Source organism: Pteropus vampyrus, unplaced genomic scaffold (genome assembly GCF_000151845.1).
Source record: "Pteropus vampyrus isolate Shadow unplaced genomic scaffold, Pvam_2.0 Scaffold11, whole genome shotgun sequence".
NCBI lineage: Eukaryota > Metazoa > Chordata > Mammalia > Chiroptera > Pteropodidae > Pteropus > Pteropus vampyrus.
In genome coordinates, this window is record NW_011888792.1 from 6,317,116 (window position 1) to 6,341,482 (window position 24,367).

The 24,367-nt window shown below is 32.0% G+C and overlaps 1 protein-coding gene across 1 annotated transcript in view; it reads left to right on the forward strand.

Moving 5' to 3' along the window:
* The window catches only part of LOC111731501, a 404,500-nt gene that overhangs the window by 242,656 nt on the left and 137,477 nt on the right, over nt 1–24,367 (forward strand). The window contains exon 3 of the mRNA XM_023523163.1: nt 379–501. Within this exon, the coding sequence (XP_023378931.1) occupies nt 379–501 (123 nt within the window). The remainder of the gene's footprint in view (nt 1–378; nt 502–24,367) is intronic.

Sequence of the window (24,367 nt, forward strand, 5' to 3'; positions counted from 1 at the left end):
TGAAATTCTGCCTGCTGTACCATATTTTTACATGATTTCCACCCTGTACCCAGATGTACATGGACCTTATTATGTCCTGTAAATTTGCCTGTATCCTAAAGAGAGATATATTTAAATTCAATGTACAAGATTGTTTCAAAAAGGAATAAGAAGTTTCAAAAAGGAAAAAGTGTTCTTTAGTGTAGTAGTATGTCAAAAATCAAATAAGTACTGAGAAAATACACTAGATTTAGAGATTTAAAGTCATTTGTGACCTTGTTAAAAATAGCACTTACTGAACACATAGTAAAGATAAGTGTTAAGCCATTTACACAGATCATTTCATTTGCTTGATTCAACAATTCTGTGAGAATGATTATTATTAATTCCATTTTGCAGTTGAAGAAACTGAGGTACAGAGAATTAAGTAAACTCTCTGTGCCACAGAGAATGACTGAACCATATATCCAGCCCAGCACTTTGACCCAGGAACCCACATCAACTGCAAGGGTCAGCAATCAGGTAAGAATCAGCTTATGCTATTAAAAAAAAAAAAAAAATCAGAAAGCAAAAACTTAAACTAGGAGTTTGAGAGTTTGGTTTTTTTCTAACGTAAAGGAAATCTAGAGCCAGGAAAACTAAAGATATATGGTAACTTCATTTGTCATCAGAGACTGGGCTCCTTTTAACTTTCTGCTACAGCAATCTTAAAGAATGACTCTCATCCTCATGCTCTCAAGCATGCCGCCATAGCTCCAAGCATCAACCTGGCATTTCACACAGGTTAGAAGGGAAGAACAAAGGGTGAAAAGAGCCATGTGTCATAGGAGACAGGCTCCATTAATGGCCTTGGTTGCTTCCTCTTACATTTTATGGGCCAAAATTCTTTCACATGACCACCTCTAATTGTGAGAGACACTGGAGACTGTAGTAGGGTACATGCTACCACAGATAAAATTAAGATTCTATTAGTAAGAACAGAAACATGCAGACTGGATGGGCAACCAGTAGTCTTCACTACAAGTGGCTCAGTGGGAGAGAAGTTATAGTACAGTGAAGAAGCAAGAAGTAATTTTAAATAAAGGAAATGATAATATGTAGATTTTCCTTTACTTTTATTTGATAGCTACTGAAATTTAGACAATAACTAGAATATGCAAATGTACATTCCTTTGCTATTCTTTTGGTAGGGCCACACCTTTGCTTAGATATGTGCCTACTGGTTTTAATTCTGCAACATTTTTCTTATATTTTTCACACCCATAATACACCATACCTTTTCCCATTTCTTTAAAATGAAAAGATGTATATATATAATTGGAGTGTTAAATTCTAGATTTTTATACATTTCCTGTCTTTTACAGTTAGTTGTCTTTCCCATGCTTAAATCAACAGCAGTTTTTCAGCCAATTTGTATTGCTTGTTTTCAAAGTATTCAAATTCTCATAGAAACAATAGCTTTGTGTATATGCATTTTTATTCATATATTATTTAAAATACATAATTATAAAAGCAAATGCAACTAGTGTATGATTTCACACACAACTAAAGCTAGCAGAAAATATGAACAGACAAAAGAGTAGCCATCTACTTACTCTCATTTTGCTTGCCTTGAGTGTTAGTATGTTTTACAGGGAAAATAGAGAGTGTTACTTAATCCATAGAGTCTGTAGTTGGCAATTTGAAAAGAACTTTTACTTCTGTGTTAGTTTTTAAGTCAGCGGTTTTAAAATATTTAATTGAGATATGATTTATATACAACAAGCTGGCCATATTTAATGTGTACATTTTGATAAGTTTGAAGGTAAGTATTTACATCATCATAAGCAGTGCCATAAACTTAGCTTCTAAAATTTTCCTCCCTCCTATTTTTTCTTTCTGTGCTCACAGTTAACATAGGAGCTGCCCTCTTAACAAAATTTTAACTATACACTATAGTATTAACTATACTCATATCCTGTACAGTAGATCGCTAGTACTTACTCATCTTGCATAACTGAAACTCCGTGTCCTTTGACCAATAGCTCCCCAGTTCCCCACCCCTTCCATTCCTTAGTAACTAGTATTCTACTCTCTGCTTCTATAATATTGACTATTTTAAATTCTTAATATAAGTGAGATCAGGTAGTATTTATTCTTCTATGTCTGGTTTCTTTCACTTAACGTCATTCCTCCAATGACAGGATTCATGTTTATCCATGAATGTTCACCCACGTTGTTCCAAATGACAGGATTTCCTTCTTTTTGAAGGCTGAATAATAGTTAATTATATGTATATATCACATATTCTTTCCTCATTCATCTGTCTATGGATATTTAGATTGTTTCTATGTTTTGGCTATTATAAATAATGCTGTAATAACAGAGTATAAATATATGTTTGAGATTTTTATTTCAATTATTTTGGGTTTATACCCAGAAGTGAGATTGCTGGATCATATGGTAGTTCTATTTTTAATTTTTTGAGGAACATTCATACTGGTTTCCATAGTGGCTGTACCAACTTACATTCCAACCAACAGTGTACAGGAAACCCTTTTCTTCTCACCTTTTTAAAATAATAGTCATCCTATTATTAAAGGTGTGAGGTGATCTCATTGTGATTTTGACTTGCATTTCCCTGATGATTTATGATGTTGAACATCTTTTCATCTACCTGCTGGCCGTTTATATGTCTGGTAAAAAATGATAACTTTCTAGGAACAAATGTTAGACTCAGAGATTTTACTAATATTCAAATGCTTGTTTTTAATGTTTCATGTTTACTGTTTAACAAGTTTAGAAATTCGCTATATTATGATCATTTAAGAAAATGATGTGAACAGTAAGTAATGTGCTCTGATTAGGGTCACAGAAATTTTCTTTCTAACAACCTGAGTTCCTTCAGGTCTTGATTTCTTAGTTACTTTGTCAGCTAATGATAAGAATAGAAACTCAATTACACTTCAACTCCTGTAATGCATACAGTAAAAACTCATATGCAGAATTATTGAATTTAGAATTTCATGGATTCAAAGCAGAAAAGGGGACATTTGTGTAGGTGTGGGAATATATAGCAGGGAAGAGAAATGATTTGATGATTAAATCCTAAAACGTAAACCCAAACATCAGAAATTCCCATGTCTCCTATTAGAATCAATAAACATTTAAAATATAATGCTGAAAGAAAAGAAAAGAAAAGAAAAAGAATCAACCAACATTTATTGTGGTCACTATGATCCAGATACAATGTGGTATTATTTTCAGATTTCAATTGTTTTCTATTCTTACTTTAAACTCAACATTAACCAGTTTCTCAAACTAGTATTTATTATAAAATGCTTTGCTACATATTAGCCTAATAACTGTACTATCATTTTAATTTGTGTTATACATACCTCAATTTCCCTGCTCCTCTCTATTAATCAAAAACCCATATATACTTTACATGTGGTCCCAATTAAAATTTCTAAGTTTAATTTTCCAATTTTTAATGATCACAGATGTTAACGAATAATTTAATGAAAAGAATCTGTTGTGCTGGTTACTAGTTATGAAGTTTGTTGGTTCTGCACTAGATCACAAAGCAAACTATTCTAACTCATTCAAATGAAGAGACTAGATTTGGATAAACTTATATATGTTTATTATTTCATAATCATTCTCTAAACTGGCTGAAAAGAAAAAATTATGTTCAGCTTTCTAGTGATTTATATTTACTGAACTCTAATTTTCAAACTTGTATCCCATTACAATTTGATTTATTGACTCCCATCAACTATGGACTAAGTATTATACTAGCTATCTGGATATCTTAATGCATATTCATAGGTACCCACCTAAAAATGACTCAGGTATTGGCACAGAATCAACCCATCTGGTGTATCCAGAATACATGCTATCTAACTGAGGTGTTTAACCTTTAAAATCATTATTTATAAGTCAAAATTGTAATATGTTTATTTAAGTTCATAACCTCCAATTCATAGAGGGCTTACTATTAAGTAACAGATATAACTGTTATAAAATACAAAAAAAGCCTACATCTTCCCATTGCACATGAAATTACCTGAATAAGATAAGAAAAAAAAGAGAAAAGAGAAGCTATGGAACAAAAGCTTTCATTTATGCCAATAATTCTGAAAATGCAACTTACTGCCGTCTTTAACATATTTCTGTCTCAACAATTCCGTCAGCATTAATGACATGATTCCAAAGTTCATGAGCTCAGTGTGTTACTACTTGAATAGGGGACTATCTAGACAGAAAAACTGAATATAGCATACTCTGTACTTTGCAGAGAAGGAATAAAGTATATTTCCTTGGAGGGTGCAGGGAGGAAGGGGTACTGAGAGAATTCCAAAATCATCTCAATTCCAAGTTTCTTAAGTGCTTCTCTGTGTGTGACTAACAGCCTGGTGTAGGACATAGAAAACACAGACTAAACTGGTATGAATTGCCAAAGCTGTTATGAAGCAGAAAAGGCCATTTTGGTGATCTAGAATATTCACCATAGTGCTTATGTTTTGCATGAAAGAATAAATAGTCTATAAGATTTTACTGATTAAGAGAGATGAGTGATTTAATTAACGAAATGATAAACTCCTAGTTTTCCAAAGTTCTTTTGAATGGTAGACACTTAATATTTGGGGGTGCTGTCATACTCTGCCAAAATATAAACAAATAGTATTCATTTAGTATTAAGAACATTGTTTAAAACTGCAAAGGAAGCAATTACAGAATAAGCTTTCAGTATCTACCAAGAACTTGGCAATTGGCCATCATATAATACAGGGATCCCTAAGCCCCAGGCCATAGACCAGTGCCAGTCCATGGCCTGTTAGGAACTGGGACACATAGCAGGAGATGAGCAGCAAGCTAGCAAAGCTTCATCTATATTTGTAGCCATTCCCCAGAGCTAGCATCACTGCCTCAGCTCCACCTCAGATCATCAGACATTAGATTCTCATAGGAGCACTGGTCCCTAGTGCCAAAAAGGTTGGAGACCGCTGATATAATATTCATTTCAAAAAATTCCCAATTATATTTGTAGATTATGTTTTTCACCTTTGAAAGGAAAAAGCAAGGAAGAGCAATTAAAAGCCTATCATACTCCCTGGGCACAATGCAACAACAAGGGCCAGCTTCATGGATGTTTGACCTATGCTTGGTTTAATGCTGAGATGTTGCCATCTTGAAATTCTTAATTTTTTAACAAGAAGCCTCATTTTTATTTTGCGCTGTGCCTCCACAAATTTTGTAACTTGTAACTAGTCTTCACAAGGAGATTGATTATGGATTAGGACACAGATTCTGTGCTTCTAGTTTGTCACCAAGATATAGACGAATTAATGTTCTTGCTCTAATTTCACCCACATCTTGTTTCCTGGTTCCCTTACTATTGAAAAAAGCATCGAATAGTCACAGATTTAGCAACTCTAAATGATAAGCAAGTTCATATAACATTTCCTTCATAGTGCTGTAAATTAATATTAATATCCATGTAAATTGCTTTAATAATGTGTTTTGTAGGAAGGCCAAGTTAATGTCAACTGAGAATAGTCTTATTTTCTAAAACTTAAATAAGATGCAAATAAAAATAATACAATAAAGCATTAATTTTTCCCACAAAGAAAAAAATTTACATTTTATATCCAATATTGGTATTAGAAGAGTTGTAGCATTGTGCATAAATATCAAAAACACATTATGAGTATACACTTATCTGTAGCAAACTTTGTGACCACTTATTAAAAAGAAAACAAATTTTGAGGAGTGATATATGATTAATGTCTTTATATTGGGAAATGCTTCAGTATAATAAAAACATCAGATGCTTTTAGAGCATCTATTTCTTGGTTTTAAGGGAAGTTTTTTTGCTCAAAATTTGTTGCTTTTTAAAGTCCTTCAAATCCAGAAAGAGCAAATGATAACCCAACCCAGGTCACAGTTGCAAGAGACTTTATTCTCAGGTAAAGCAGGTATACAACTTAATAGTGGTATAATGTAATAAATGTTAGGACCACCCAAGGCCTCCTCAACGCCTTCCTCTCCCACACACAGTTGTCTAAAATCTTGCCCCTAATACAGCTAGCAATCAAGTAGCACTTGTTATGTGCCAGGCACTCTGATAAAAACTTTACTTGTATAACCCAACTCAAGGGGTTCCTTTTGCCTGTACACATCAAAGCCAAAAAAGACACAGACAAGAGTTTGCAGCAAAGAAAGTAGAGGTTTATTTAAGGAAATGGTGTCAAGCGCCGAGACACAGGTGAGCTAGCTCTCAAAGACCTGGCTCCTCGATGGCCTCTAGGGGATAGGTTATATAGGGGAAAACGCATTAGTAGCTGAGGGAGTTGGGGTTGTGGACTCTCATGATTGGTTGGGGCTAAGGTAGGAGGCAGTTGATCATTGCATCAGGTCCTGAAGTCAGTCGTGGCATTGTTCTGTCAGATTTCCAGGGGATGCTGGTAGGGTTGTTCTGCCTTCATGGGTGTGGAGTTGCAAGATGTTATCTTTAGTTTGACCGAAAACTCTGTTTCTGTGGTCAACAGACGTGAGGCTTTGTTCCTAAGTCTGTTTGATGCTAACCTAAAGACTTAGTGATTCAGGAAGTGATCGTGCAGTATGCAGAAGGATAAGGAAAGAAAAGAAGCAAGTGAGCCTAAGGCCAGTCTGGATCAAAGAGAAAATAAAGAGAAAAAGTCTTTTTAAGAAGTGAAGATTTGCAGGGTTACACTTGTACAATTCATTTATTCAGTCTTCTTATCAGATAGATACTATTTTATACATGAGGAGACTGAGGAACAATGAGGTGTGTAATTATGCTTGACATCATACAGGTAGCAGGTTCTGAGTTGGATTTTCAGTTCAGAAAGTCTTCTCTGGAGTCTGTGCTCTTCAGCAGTAAGCCTCACTGCCTCACACAAGAATTTTATTCCTTCTGTTTTAGGAACTACTCTTTATTACCATGTAAATACCTTTAAATGAGGCTGCCCTGGGGGCAATCTTTTTGAACCAAGAAAGAAGAACAATGTGAGAGGCAGCTTGAGCTGGTAAAAGAGAGCAGGAAGTCAAGGAGACCAAAGAAGAGGAAAGAAACATGGATAGGACAAGAAAGTAGGATGAAGTGTGTGTCTCCTTCCTGCTTGCTACTATTAGACCAGAGACTGCAGAACAGTAATTTGTTGTCTCCAGTCGCTTGCAAAAAGCTTCCATATGTCTAAGAGATGGGGTTCATTATTGAAAGGATTTTTATCATTAAAGGAAAAAAATAGTGAAAGCAAATAGCAAACAGGAAGCTACCAAAATAACAACCAAAACAGAATAAAGGATTGAAGGCAAATGATCAAAGTTAATTAAATCAATACATTTCCATTAATTAACCCCCAAACATCATCCCAGCATTTATCACTGGCATAATTGCAATGATATTCAAGTTTTAACAAAATAACATACATCCTATAGAAAAGTTTTATAAGAGTTTATTTAAGCCAAAATTTTGAGGACATGCCTGAAAGCAAAATCTCAACAGATTGAGAAAATGCTCCTCTGGAGAACAGCAGTTTTTTTGGCTTATTTCGTACATTGGAATCAAAGGAGATGACATAAGGAGGGTTACATGAAATCCATTGGTGATAGATTTAGGGGATGGGAGAAAGCGAAGTAGGGAAATCTCTAGGGCTGGATCAAAAGCAAAATGGAGAAACGCATACTTTTCCCTTGGTGGGTACAGAATAGTTCATTCTTACTACTTACAGCACATAGAGATGTTATGAGGGCAACAAGATAACAATGAGGTGTTCTGTGGTCTCCTGCTCTGTCTGGTGCCAGTGGTTGTACCTTAAAGCGGTATGGAAGAAAAATTACTCTGACATTTCAAAAGTATGTTATCCTAGATGCATAAAGATTGATCTTTGTCAAGGAAGTTGCAAGCTTAGGACGTGACTACCTACCATAACCTGTTTAGTTAGGAATTTTTATGTTCAGACCAAACCGTGTGATTATTTTCGGTCGGCAAGTTTGTAAGTCCTACCATGCAGATTTCCCTTGAGCTTGTCAGGTTTCGTATGTGGTCCTTTTTTTGTTCACACAGGTCAGGACCAAAATTCTCAAGTTCTAACCAGGAGGCACAGATCAGGTCATATTAATATTAATGTTCAAAATTCACTGGCTCTTCATGCCTACCCATGACCTTGTATTGTTCTTTATCTCTTTATGGAAAAACAGATATATATTTTTTTCCACAAAGATACATATATATATATATGTGTGTGTATATATATATATATTCCAGATAATGCTGTTCTCCTTGTAAAGGATATGATCACTATACCTCTACATTATAAAGGATATAGTCACTATATCTCTACTTTATAACAAAGGTCATTGAATTTCAATTCCAGCTAACTTCTACACTACATGTTTTAAAATTTTTTATAACAAACTTTATTTTATTTCATTTTCTGTTTGTTGAAGACCCAGAAATTGGAAATATAACTTTTAAAGTAAATTTTTTTAATTCATTTTTCTAGCTCTTATTTCAGTGTCATGCCATCTTTCCCTACATTTAACAACAACAAAAAGCTTTTGAATTTGCTTACTTATGCTAGAAGTTTAAAGATTTATTTTTTCAATTCATTGAAAATGTGTACTGAGAACCTACTTCACATCAGACACCCAGTAGGTGTTTGAACACATCAGCAAACCCAACATTTGAAAATCCCTGACCTGTTTGGGTGTGTGTACTAGCCACCAGGAAACTGGGCTTAAATCCTTGACACTGGAATTATTTCATATTATTTGCAGGAATTCCCTTTTTATAGACTTAATATGTATCTAGCTCCCCATAACTGGTTTTATGGGTTAATTAAATGCATAAATGATACAAATGTAAAAGACAACTATTCATTATCTTATGGATCACAAGACCATAAAATCCAGTAGCAACTTTCTCAAAGTTTTGTGCCAGATAGATGAATGACTAGGCTATCCTACACAAAGCAAAGTGAAAAAATAAAGAAAATGTCTCCAAATATGTATATATTTTAAGGTCTCAATAACTGCACTCATTATAAACAGGATAGATATTTAATGATGGACTCTGACAAGGAAAAGGGATGTGACAATAAAGAAAAGAGGAAGGAGGTTCTACGACCTGTGGCTATAAATCCACTATATTCATGGTTAAATGCTTTAACTTCTCATTTTAACGCCCGCCCCCTCTCCCCCACCCCCGCCATTATTCAACCAACTACTGTTATTTATATTGTAAATACACATTGGTGAAAATTCTAACGATTAGGTAATATTTATTATTCACTTTCTCTTGATGTTTTTCATCTGTAAGTAAGCATTTACAAAAAGTATAAATCAGAAAATCAAATTCAACATTTTCTAAGTTTTTCAATACTTATAAAAGGTATACATAAAACAATTTATAGGAAGAAAAAAACATTTACCATTTCCACCCTTAAGAATCCAGTATTCATTTTCAACAGTTGCAATAGATGACCAATTTGACAGAAAAAAAAATACAGTAGTTTATAAAGGACTCTAATCCATGTGAGGACACCATACTTTAACTATTTCTTAGTAAACAGTGCCCCCCTGTGTTTAATTTTAAAATGAATTTCAGGATTTATACAATTAAACATTTACATTTCATAATATAGACTAGCAAAAATATTTTTATTACAATGTAACATTAAAAACAACAGTAAATATATATTAAAATTCATAAATATTTACTAACTGGGTTTTATGTAAATAAATAATTTTTTGTTCACTAAATATTTTTATGTGTATAAATGTTACAATAATTTTACTTATCTTCACATAAAAGAATCTTTCTTTTAAACCTAAATGTATGTCACTGAAAAACAAAACTAGGAAAACTGAAAACCTAATGGTCAAAAGCATGAACTCGTTTTTTTGGAAGTATTGGTTTCAATTTGATATACAAAGATAATAAGATACTTCTAAATGTGCTTTAAAATATAATTATATTTTTGTTCAAATATTATATCTATTTAGAAAAATATGTTTAATGTTAATTACGTTTATTTTTTCATTCTTTACATTTCCAGATTCAGTAATGATTTTAAACTATACTGAAATTAACAGACAAGCTAGAAATAAACCTACAAGGGTATATAATGTTCGTTCTCATATTCAGAGAAGAAAACAATTTTGTATGCTTCCAAGAAAGATAAAGCACAATTTACCATTTTTATTTCAAAAATCCTTATTTGTAGACATTTTTACTTGTTCCCTACCCAGCTCTGTCATTTGACCGTTTAAAGATGTTTCCTCTGAAGTTGCTCCCAATTGGAAATTGAAAAGGGATTTCCTAACTTTTATGAGTTCCTCCTCACGTTATTCTTCCTCACTCACTGAAGATTACTATATCACACCTATACACACACTAGCGATAACTGTTCATAGGCATGACAAAATCATCTAAAGAATGTGAAAGAAATGTGGTAAGAAGTTTGAAGAACAAATTATCATTTTATTTGAATTTAAATAAATACATTAATTTTATATATTATGTAAAAATATTTTTAAAATTATTTTAATTTAAAATAATTTTATTTTGTAAAAATGTGGTGACCAAACTCCTTAACTCTTCAAAGAAAAGTTTCTTGGATAGTAGAATGCTTAATTGAATACATGATCTTTTAGCTGAGACCCATCTGGCATGTGGGAGAAAAAAAAGGTACAGAAAGCTTAAACTAATGAAAGAAGGCCTTTGGTAAAAAAGGAAAATCAATCTCATCAAAAACGAACTAAAACTTATTTCAAATAGTTTTTAATCTTGTCTTGAGAGAATTTTTTCTTCTAAGAAAATTACCCAAAAAAAGTGAATAAACATATTCAAATTCTATTATTATATTATTTGCTTTTCACAAGTTTTGTTATTAACATTATCTTCCAACATCTTATGTAATATCAATCAATTCTGCTTGAAATGGTTTAGTTCATATGTGATAAATTAATTCAGTTGTTACCAAAATCCAGTGGAGAAGGGAAAAGCTGTCCTAGTGACCCCTGTAAGTCTGAAACGTTAGAAATGGTACTGTGAGTAACAGCATGGTTTTCTTCTACCTAATCAATAATGTATAATATCCACTCTTATCCCCTGACTATAAGTACAGTGTTACACATGGCAACATATTGATAACATTGAGGACTAAAATTTTCCTACTACTTTTCTAAATCCTTCTGGCTAGACTAATGATCTAACATGAGAGATTAACAAAAGAAAGCAAACACATTTAATATGTATGTACATACAGGAATTTCATCAGAATATGAGTCCAAGGATACATTGGGTAGTTGAGGCTTACCTGCCATCTTGAGCTAAGGACCAAAGGGGATATGTGCTCTGAAACCAAACGTAAAGGTAGCAATTCACGTGGAGATAGAAAAGCAAATATTTGGTAAATAAGTGTTTCCTGGGTCATCTTTAACAATGGGACACATAGAGGACTTTTACCAAAGGGGCCTTGCTAGGTTTCTTCCTCTCTATCACACCTAGTTCATATTAAATTACAGTTATCTGTGATGAGATGTCCTTTCCTGGAGCAGGTTCTCTATCTAAATTCCTTTTAGGCAGCCATAAATTTGGAAACAAATGTAAAGCTATTTTTTGAGTAGAGCTGATTTTCCTAATCCTTTTTATCAACTTTTGAAAAAAAAAAATCTCACTTTTTTAACCAAAGATATTTATTTGGTATCATTAAGTATCTGAGAGTATACTAGGCTTAAAAATCTAGTTTCTCCAAAAAAAAAGTGAAATATTATAATGAGCTTCTGTTATATTAAAAATTTAAAGTCACTACAAAAGTAATCTATTCTCAATAGGTAGCAAAGTTTTTAGTTACCTGTGGCTTTTAATATTACTTATTAACTATACTTGTTCCAGTCAATTCTTTTTCTTACTCTTTGGATAACTTTAATAGAAAAACCTGAATTTTAGGACGGTTAAACCTACTGTGACCATAATCCCCTAAGGATAAAAACTGACTTTTTCCTACTATTTCACAGGAGTGTAACTTCCTAAATTCCAAGTATCAGCAATGAGTCAGACATAAATCAGTATAGTCAGTATTTTTAAAGCAGAAGCTGGAACAGTTTTTGTTTTGTTGAAGGATTATCTGTTATATATGAGTATATTCCATTTTGCTTCATTTTTATAATAATGATGTCAAAAGGCTTAGAGAATGCTAAAGTTTAAGATTTTAAATCTTGCAAATAGTGTCTACCTTTTAAAAAAAGTTGCTGAAGCAGGAATTTTGGTTTTGTTTTTGTTGTTATCTAATTCTGCTTTGGGTTGTGTTCTCAGATTTTCAGAAAAATATAAAGAAAGGAGAAGGAGAAAATATTAAAAGTTTTACACATAAGATACAAATTTAGTAAATGGAAAACAATTATTGATCATGAATAAAAGGTAACTATAAAGAGAAAAAATGCAAAATAAATAATTTTTAAAAATTTTTGCTAGATGCTATTTCCTATCTAAGGTGCTGATCTTGATTCTGCTTTCTCTTTGGGAGTAGTGGGGCGGATGGGGTCGGGGCGGGGGAGGCGGGGAAAGGTAGGGGTGGAGAGAGAGAGAGAGGAGATTAGTAAATACTAGAGATGCAGTAAAGATGTGATAGCACCAAATTTAGACTTTCTCCTGACATCATTGTGAGAGGAATAGAATCGCACAAAGGAATGACTTTCTTGGTTTGAAGTTCATTTGTGTAACAACTAAAGTGATCCAGTAAACAACCAGGAAACATGGTCCACACTCTGAGAAACAGTAATCTGGTGATCTCTCCCTTTTTCTGAACTTCTACAATTCTATAGTCACTTATGCATCTCATGTATTCTGCATGTTAAATGTATCTTTGGTATCATTCATTTTTAGTCTGGTCTTTTTAACTAAGCTTGAAGACTGCTTGAGAACAAATGCCATATAATTTTTTTTAGAATTCTGAACTACTGATCAGAGTATTTTACACATAAACTATTCCTCATTAGTATTTGTTCATTAAGTGGTCATATACCTGCCTTGCCAGTATGCATAGATGGCATATAAACATTATTAGTTATGTTTGAAGCATAACTAATAATGCTTCAAACATTATGATATAGTTTATATCATAAGCAGATTTATTTTTCAAGAGACTATCAATTCTAAAAGGCCTTGAAATACACTTATTTGCTCTAATAAAGCTGACAAAAGATTTGGCAAATTTAACCACATCAGTATAACATATACTCAATCCAAATCCCTAATTTTATTTCGGGGTAGATGTGACTTATCCTACACCTGCATCTACTGACTATTTTTTATGGCGTTTGATTTTACGACATTCTCTTTGTGTTCTTTGTAACCTTCTTCTATGAGCTTGTCTTCTGTGGTAAAAACATTAAGATTTTCATAATCAGCACTATTGAAGTATAATTTAGATACAGTAAAAAGTACCACACATTTAATATATAGAATATTTTCAAGTATACAAAAAAGTCCCTTTTAACCCCTTGCAGTCATTTATTCCACCCTCAACCATATGAAACTCCTAATACGTTTTATGTCACTATAAACTAGCTATCTTTTTCTAGAATTTCAGATGAGTAGAACCATACAGTATGTACTTTTTTGGTTCTGGCTTCTTTTATATAGCATAATACTTTTGAGAATTATTTATGTTTTAATGTGTATCAATAGTTTATTCCTTTCATGACTGTAATATTCCAATGCATGGAGGTAACACATTTTGTTTACCCATTCACCAGTTGATAGATATTTAGTTTGTTGTTGCTTTGCTTTTTATCTTCTATGAATATTTGTGTGTGTATCCCTGTGGATATGTATATTTTTATTTCTCTTGAATAAACATCTAGGAGTGAAGTTTCTGGGTAATGTAACAAACATCTTTTTTAACTTTGTAAGAGCTTGATAAACTGTCCTCCACAGTGATTGTGCCATTTTATTTTCCCACCAGCAATACATGAAGGTTTTCAGTTGTGCTACTCCATCACTCCTCAGCCCAGACTTGACTTTTTCAGTCTTTTTAATTTTAATATTCTGATAAGAATGTAGTGGAATCTCACTGTGGTTTTAATCGGCATTTCTCTGATGACCAGTAATATGCAGTACCTATTTATGTGCTTATTGGTTATTTATATTTTATCTTTTGAGAATTCTTGTCAAAACTTTTGCACATATTTCAGTTGAATTGTTTCTTACTGTTGAGTTGTAGGCTTTATATATGTCTGGACACAAGTGTTTTGATAGGTACATGTTTTGAAATATTTTCTCCCATTTTCTTAAAGGTGTCTTTGAAAGAGTAAAAGTTTTTTGATTTTGATGAAGTCTAATTTATTGATTCTTTTCTCTTATAGGTCATGCTTTTTGTATCCTAAGAATCTTTGCCTAACACAAGGTCACAATGATTTTCTCCTGTTTTCTTCTAAAAGATTTGTAGCTTTAGCTTTTGCATTTAAGTCTATAATCCATTTTGACTTAACTTCTGTGTGTAAGATAAAGATTAAGGCTTTTTTTGTCAAGAAGGCAAGTCTCATAGTAGTTTCTTATTCACAAATGGAAGAACAAGTTGCTGTGGTCATCTAATTGTCTTTTATAGGAGTACTGCATGTGCCTGTTATTAAGGAGACATTTTCTTTGAGACAGTTTTGGTATTGGCTCTGTTGAGGGATATAATATTCACTGGTTTCAGATTAGATTTCATGTTAGTTTCTTGGCTCAGAGTTTCCACAGGATCATGAAAGTTCAAGGCTTTTTGACAGTATTTCCCTACACAGTGTAGGATGAGTGACTATGATCTACACCCTTTTCTAGCATAAGAAGGAAGCATGTTTCCAGTGGAACTACTAGTTTTATGCAAAAAGCTCCTAGTTTTATGCAAAAAGCTGAGGGCTAGTCTCTCCTGTACATAGTCTGCAATCTTGAATCCTGCTGTTCTGTTGCCATTAAAATCTCAACCTCTAAAAATTTACCCTGTGGGCCATACAGTTCCAACTCCCACCTACCTTGCTTGTTACTGGTTGGTTTCCAGCAACTGGAGATTTAAGTTTCTTCTTCTGAAACTCTACCATGTAATTTCATATAGTTATAAAATTTTAATAGTTTTTCTGTAATTCTATGTATCTGTAATGAAGGAGTGTGTTTTTCAGCATCAGCTCAGCCTGCCATTTAGACTGTAAGTGTTCCAAAATGTTTACATGATGAAACTGCAGGTCAAATAGATTACATGATTTAAACAGGATAGGCACTGATTACTAGAAAGGTAGAAAAATGATACTTTATAAATCAAGAAATTGGAAATATTTTGCTGAGCTTTGATTAATCTTGAATTGAAATTTTTCATTCACTGTCTCCTAGCAAAAAGCAAATCTAGCTTGAGTGTTGCAAGCACATAGCATTTAGCACATAACAAATGTTCACAAATGTTTTTTGGATGATTATAAACAGCAATACATTGAAAAATCACTTTAAAAAAATAATGTAAGCAAGTAGCAGAAGTTAAACTATAGTTAAGAAATTTAATATTATTGCTTTCATACTGTAGAGAATTGAGTATGAGGCTTGTAGAAACCCATCTATAGCCTTTAATGACTAGATTTTTCAAATTTTATGTTGTATATTGAGTTTTTCTAATATTGAAAGTGATTTGCTAATATTTTTGCTCTATAAAGCTACACATCCTACTCCTCCCCCCTGTCAAGTTTAAGAGAGATCATTTTGTTCAAAAAAATATATATCAAAGTAAAACTTTAGTCTAAATCCAAATTATGCTTGCTATACAGTTTTAACCACTGATAAAATTCTCATATTTTATGATCTTTGTTTCTTCATTTTTCAAGAAAACAATTATTTTTAAGGGATATTTACAATAATAAAACTGGATGTTATTGACAAAAATATTCATTTTTGTTAAATAAATTGGTTATTTTCAAAGTAGACACATGCCAATCAATAACAGTTGCATTTTCTCCTTCAGATTAACCGGACACTGCTCCAATATAATCCAACTTTTAAAAACATTTGGAATCATTACTGCTAAATCTGTTTGCATATTCTAGGTGAAATACAAAAATAAATGAATGTTTGAAGCATAGTTAGCCAATTTGTACACATAAATGTTTAGTCTATTTATATCAATTCAAATGTCTCCCTTAATTTAATTTAAGCCTAAGTGCTTTGAATTGATATAATTAGAAAAAGAAAAAGGGAAAAGAACATTATTTACAGGCACTGAAGCAATCCATGAAAGATCAGGACCAACAGCTTAATTTTGTATTGAATTACCAAATTACCAATTAAAAACAAAGGGTAGCCATAGGCTAAGCCACAATCATAGAGAAGCCATAATACTTAGGAAGAGAAGCATAAGCTAATTCATACAAATAATAAAAAATTACTAATACATTAGTTCTCCCTTTATCCATGGGGGATAAGTACCAAGACACCCCAGTGAATGCCTGAAATGACAGATAGTCCTGAACCCTATGTATATTATGTTTTTTTTCCTAAACTTACATAGCTATGATACAGTTTAATATATAAATTAGGCACAGTAAGAGATTAACAAGAATAATAATAAAATAGAACAATTATAACAGTATACTATAATAAAAGTTATGTGAATGTGATTGCTCTCTCTCAAAATATTTAATTGTACTATAGTCACCTGTCTTCTACTTGTGATGGGGTTAAGTGGTAAAATGCCTATGAAGTCGAGAATTTCACCTTTCACTTAAAGAAAGCATTTTATGGCTTCTCTTTGGCATATTTGAATTGCCAGCATCACTGTGCTTGCATTTTGGGGCCATCATTAAGTAAAATAAGGATTACTTGAATACAAGCACTGTAATACCTCAATAGTTGATACGATAAGACAGCTAGTAAGTAACTAAGCTGTGGATAGCATATACAGCAAGGCTGGTAAAGAGATGATTCACATCAGGTGGTAAGGCACAAGACCTTTTCATACTACTAAGAATGGCATGCAGTTCAAAATTTATTGTTTCTTTCTGGAATTTTTTATTTAATATTTCTGGACTGCAGTTGACTATGGTAACTGAAACCCTAGAAAGCAAAATCATGGATAAGAGGGAGATTACTGTATAATGAAGACTGTTGAATTATAAATTGCCACTGGGTAATTTTGTAGTAAATATAAGTGTAGCATCTGTCACATTCATCCAACTTGAATACATGTCATATAGTGAAATAAAATATGAAAACCCACTTAAAATTTGAAAATTCTAGGCAAAAGTCTACTGAACTACTTGGTGTTCTACATTTTTATTCATGAAAATTCAGTTTCTCTTCAGGTTTTTTTTCTCCCCTGTACTAGTAGCATTAATATAACTTCCATATCTATAAAATTAGTGAAATAAATCATTAAAATTTTAAAAATTAATTTCAAATAGATTGTTAGAAAATATTAAGCCATTCTCAACATGACTTTTTTAGGAACCAGCTCCTGGAAATGTTTTCTAACATTATTCTTTGATAAATAATGGTTGATAAGGAATAAGCATCTTAAGTTTATGATTTCAGAAAGATTTTTAATAAAATTTAAGCAAATATGGTCATCAAGAAAGTGGAAATAAAACTGTGAGAAGATCAGTCTTGCAGAAAAAATAATCTTTTAAAAAGCTCTTCGCATAAATTTTTTTCTGAGACAGGATCTTATCCTTTTATGACACTCAGACATTTTTAGTTATATACTACATGTTTTATGTATGTATGTAGACACATATATGCATACATACACATACATACATATGTGTGTACATATATCTTTGAATTTTAAAGCATTAGCCTCAAAATACTCTACTGTGCATTGGTTGTAGTAACAATAATCTAGAGATAGGCTGATTATCATCAGAAGGAAGTTGGTATGTCTACAATATGGAATATCATGCAGCTATTAAAAAAGTAAGTTACATCTGCTTGTATTGTCCTTATAGAATGTCTATGACACCCATTTTTGTAAAAAAAAAAAAAAACTCAAAAGGAAATAAATGATATAATACACATACACACACCACAAACACACATAACTGATTATATAAAATAATAAATACATGTCTTTAAGAGCATAGAAAGCCGTTTGGTATGATACACATCAAATTATGATTGGCTATTTCAAGAAGGGTGGAGAATTACTGCTTTTTTATTTATTCATTTTATTTTTTGACCTATACTAGCATCCATATATTATATATAATTTATAAAAACTAATAAACCATATCAGAAGATGGAGGCCCTGAAAATCATTTCTATTACTATGAATAACTGAATGATAACTCTTTGAAGACTCAGCTAGTTTCCTAAACAAAAGTTGCATTTTAAATATAAGATATGGTAGATGTACCATATATCAAAATGAACTAAACTTGGCTTTTACCAATTCCTCATGTGATGGTTAAGGCTGAAATGGAATCTGTTATTAAATTGACATCATGTCAGTTCTGTTTCTTAAAAATAAGTTTAAGCATGTTACCCATTAGACATATACTGATTGACATTTGGTTGATCCTTCTTTCTTTTTTAAAATTATAATTGACATACATTAGTTTCAGGTGTACGACTTAGTAATTCAACATTTATATACCTTACAATATGATCACAACAATAAGTCTAGTAACCATCTATCACCATGCAAAGTTATTAAAATATTTTTGACTGTTTTCCCTATGTTATAAATTACATCTCATGACTTATTTATTTGATTACTAAAAGTTTGTACCTCTTGTTCCCCTTTACCTTTTTCATCCATTCCCTAACCTTCCTCCCCTCTGGCAACCATCAGTTTGTTTTTTGTAGCTATGTCTGTTTCTGTTTTGTTTGTTCATTTATTTTGTTTTATAAATTTCACATATAAGTGAAATTATATGGTATTTGTCTGACTTATTTCACCTAGCATAATACCTTCTAGGTCCATCTATGTTGTCACAAATGGCAAAATTTCATTCTTTTTTATGACTGAGTAATATTCTATTATATATACACCGCTCTTCTTTATCATTCAGCTATCTTTGGACAACTAGGTTGCTTCCATATCTTGGCTATTATAAATAATGCTGCAATAAATGTAAGAATGCATATATCTTTTTATTTTCTTCAGATAAATACCCAGGAATAGGATTGCTGGGTCATATGGTAGTTCTATTTTTAATTTTTTGTGGAACCTTCATAGTGTTTTCTGTAGTGGCAGCACCAATCCCACCAACAGTGCCCAAGGGTTCCCTTTGTTCCATATCCTTGACAACACTGTTATTTATTGACTTTTTGATAATAGCCATTCTGACAGGTATGAGGTGACATCCAATTGTGGTTTTGATTTGCATTTTTCTAATGATTAGTGATATTGAATATCTTATGTCTATTAGCCATCCATATGTCTTCTTTGGAGAAATGTCTATTCAGGTCCTCTGCCCACTTTTTAATGGATGTTTATTTTTTTGATGTTGAGTTATATGAGTTCTTTAAATATTTTGGATATTAACCCCTTATCACATATATTATTTGCATATATCTTCTTCCATTCATAAAGTTGTCTTTTTGTTTTGTTATGGTTTCCTTCATTGTGCAAAAACTTAGTAGTTTGATGATTTCTTTATAAAGAACATTCATTCAAATGTGAGAAAAGTTAATATTCAGATCCTGAAATTTTTATAATTTAGAATGGCAATTTAAAGGCTAATCTTGCTTTAAAATGGCTGATACAGATTGTAAGGAGACACCATTATGACCAGTTTCTATTTAGAGAAACATATAGCGAACGTCCTAAAGTTGGATAATTATGGAAATCCATTCAGAACAGTGGTTAACAAGCGAGGCAGCAAATATGGGAAGATCAGGCCTGATTTTTAGAAGGTTTTCAATATATTTCAATTGTAAATGAATCATAATTTTAAAAATTGATAGGCAGAGATCAAGTATCTACATATAAATAATAGGCTATTATGTTCTGGTCTCTTTCCTACCTCTTCACAGCCTTCAAACTCTACCTCACACTGAACTTGGCTGACTGTATTTTCTAAAAGAGTACAGATTTCATGCATATTTCTTTTCTTATTTCGTGGAATCACTTCCTATTTTGACAGCTCAAGGAGTAAATGATAATGTAGCCCATTTCCCTGAAATCAAGGCTTCCATTTTGTATAATACAATGAATTTTTTAAACAGGAAAAGGAAAAGGAAGAATTTAATTAGTGGGGAAGTTTGAAAATATACTTTAAAAAATATCCAGGAAAGGAATAAGGGCATTTGACATCCTCTAGAAATCTTTTCCATATAACTGAAACATATGAGAAAAGCAGATGTTACCAATGGAAAGTGCAAAGCTGAAATGCCCTACAACTGCCCAACAAAACCACTGAGAGTGGTTCATGGACTCCAGGATATTCCTCTATCAGGAGAGGTCTCTGGAAATCCTAATAAATGTAGACAATCCTTCAGTACAAAGATTATGATATTAGGTCTAGGAATACACATTTAAAGAATTGGTTTCTCTGAAGGAGAGTCCAAGAATATGTTAGGACCCAAGAATAAGGCCAAGTCAGTTTTAGAGTAAACCCAGATTTATTTTCCATAATCAAATGTTTCCAATTTATTACACTAGATTCTATAGTTTTGAAATGACCAGGACCCACGTGATCCAAGATTTTTTTAGACCACTTTAAACCCTAGTTTGATTCTATAGCCTCTTGTCAGACAAAAGAATATTGGTCTAATAATTATTTTCTTGTCATAGCTCAATTATCAACACAGAAGGAAAAGGACATATATGACTACAGCACAATAATACTTTATAAATGTTATTTCCACACAAATGTTATGAAAGGTAAAAGGTGAAAGGCAGAAAATAATGCACAAAATATCTGAAACTGAATACCTGAGAAATATAGAGAAGTGAACTCTTAACACATAGGAAAAAGAATTATAAAGTTTAATGATGAGGTTTCATAAGTTATAGAAATTACTAAAGAAAATAACAAGAATCTATTAAACTTACTTGTATTTCTTTTTTCTCATCCACATAAGTGGAAAATAAAGAACTATTTTTTTTACATAAAATTTTTAAAATGTACAAATTTAATGGTATTTAACACTATTAACAATTTTTTCCCTAATGTCCAAAGCAGTCTACTTTGGTCACACCCAGAACTGCCTTTTTAAGGTGTAAACATTTATGAATTTTTACTCAAACTGTTTAAATCTGAATAATTATAAACAATCATTATTATTTATTGGTCAACATTTCATAATGCTTCCAAAATAGCAAATAAGCTAATCTTTTAAATTAATTGTGCCTGTTTGCATGGCTGTAATGCTGGCTATTGAATGGCTACTCATTTTAGACATTGTTATAGGTATTTATAGGTTTTATCTTGTTTGATATTCAAAATCAGGACATTGAGTAACGTCAAAATTATACAGCTACTGTGTAGCAGAGCCCAGATTCAAACCTAAACCAGGCTAACTCTAAAGCTGTACGCTTTCTCCTAAATTGCACTGCTTTCTGAGGTGACTTGAAATATAAATGCTGAAAGAACTAGCTCCTTTTTTTGTATGCATGTTTATAACATTTTGTAAATAATGAGACCTTCCAGTGTTTTGTAAGTAATAGCCACTCAAAAAGTAATTCCTGGATGAATGAATGAATGAATGAGTGAATTAATGGTCAACTAACTCATTTCTAGAATCAGGCAGATCATCTCTCAACTTGCCCAGATAGATATTGTATTTTTAAATATCTTCAGAGAAGCATAATCCACAGTTTCACTTAGTAACCAATTTCTGCTAATTTTTAAAAATTATTTTCAGGATCTTAAAAAAACTGAATAGCTAAGTACTTAACACAATAAAATTCCAAACAAATGAAGCTTGTCAATTTGATATGGAAGAAAGTAGTGAATTCTTTGGAGATCTTTTGTTTGCAATCTTAAAAATAAAATAAAACAAAGAAAAAGTTATCTAGGTGAAAATATTGCTTAGAAATATGAAGTTTAATTCTTTTTCTAATAAAAATATAAGAATGCTTAGCCACCTATTATAAACACTTTTTAAAATCTCACAGAATTGCTCACCTTCCTTAAAAAAAATTATCACCAAGAATAGATAATCATAAATAGAATCAGCTGAATTATGGCTAAACCAAAAAAAAGAAAAACATTGTCCAATAATTCACTTGTAAGTCAACAGTTTAAAAAATACTTCATACATTTTAGCCATTGCATGCTACATTATGCCACAGCTCAGAAGTGAGCAATGTAGATCAAGTGACAGAAATAACTCTCTTGTCCAAACATGATAGTTTGCCATTAAAGAGAAATACTCTTGATTTTATCCCAGAGCTTTCTTCAGAGGTGGGCTGTGTCATGATATGAATCATTCTACACCTACTCACCTTTGAAACTATGCTCAAAGATAGCCTCTTTGGGGAATCTCCCTGATCAACTCTCACCAACCCCTCCAAGCAGAGCAGTCACTGACCTTTTCTCTAACTCAGAGGACTCCACTAGAGCTTATTTCATTATGTTGTAACAAGTATGTGTTTTCTTTATTCTACTGTGGAACTTTTTGCTGGAGAAAGGATATCTTAGTCATTATTCAAATATTTAAAGATAGGATGTTCTTCCTACCGTTCTCGTTTCCACACTAAACATATATAATACATCTCTCTCTTTCCCATTTAAGGTTTTCCAAGTCCCTTACACATACTATTTATTCATCCTCCTCTGGCTGCTCTTTGCATGGCAGATACCCCCATGACTCAAAAATAGCATGACATTGGAGTCAAATCTATTTATTTGAGACTGGCCTATAGAGTTCTCCGAAGTTTATGCTCTTATGAGTCCTTGAATTTAAAATCATCTTATAAAATATTCCTCTAAACAACTAAGCATCTTGGATAGTATACAAAATAAAATAAATCATTCAGCAGGCATATATGAAGTAGCTCCTATGTTCCAGCAACTGTGCTAGCTAGTATAGAAGGCAGGCTTTGCAGACTACACATATTTATATGGTTCTTTTTGAAATTTTTTTTTACAATTAACAATTTTTGAAAGATGATTTTATTGTCTATTGATTACATTTTAAAATTTATTTTAGAATGACTAAATTTATTTTAGAATGACTAAATTCTAAAATTTATTGTCTATTGATTACATTTTAAAATTTATTTTAGAATGACTAAATTCTAAAATTTATTTTAGAATGAATAATAATTTAATTAAAAATAGAAGCCAAACAATAAAAATAATACCTTTGTCTACCTTTCTACATGTCTCCGAGTTTGAAAATTCATACTTTTAGAGATGTGGCAGAGAAATGATTCCCCTGAGTAAAGTTTTAGTATATTTTTATATGTCAAAATGGATTAAGTTTCCTGAGATATTTCAGGACAGTAGTTATAAATTTAAAGATTTTTTTTTAAAGGCGAGTATGAAGAGATAAAACAATTTATGGTAAGCTGAAGCAGTGAATGTATTCCATGAGGTGAAAAAATGTCAGCTTCAGAATTAATCTGAATATCACATATAAAAGAAAAAAAACAAGTTTACCATTAAATGATCAACTTCAAAATTAATCTGAATATCACATATAAAGAAAAAAACCCAACTTTACTATTAATGATCAACTGACAACCTGAAGCAGAATATACTGAAATGCATAACATTTTATCATACCTATTTCTTGCAATTCAGAGAAACCATAAAGAATATCATCTAAATCTGTAATTTAATGCATAACACTGTAACACATTTCTAAAGTAAGTTTTAAAATGAGTCAACCTAGGAGTCTGAGTGACATTTTGTCACTGATTAAAGCAAATGCTGTCTCTGTTAAGATCTTATATATAATAAAAACACAGTATAAGTTTAGAAAAATCTGAGAATTTTATCACCTTAACATCAGGGTGTTAATGCATATGTAACCACAAATATTTGAACTATTTCTTTCAGATGAAAGGAAAGGAGCCTGAAAACTGTCTTATTTGCTCAGGTAAATTAAATAATGCCAGATCTATGAGTGATGTGCTTATCATTAGAGGATCTAGATATTCAGAGTTTCATGGGCTAAAACAACATTTTTAATGGTGTGAAAATGAAGTATTTAAATATTGATGTTTTCCCTGACAGGATTTATTTTCATAGTTGCTCTTTTTCTGTTGGACTAAATGGCTAATGGATCTTACCTACTGGGAAAACAAACAACAACAACAAAAAAATAATAATAAAACATGAAAAAGAAGTGTCACTTTAATTAAGCACAGCAAAGGTAAAGAAACAAAGGGAGCTTTAAAAATGGACAAATGAGTAAGGATAATAGCTGTTACTTGGGAACTATCTTGTGGTTAACTCACCT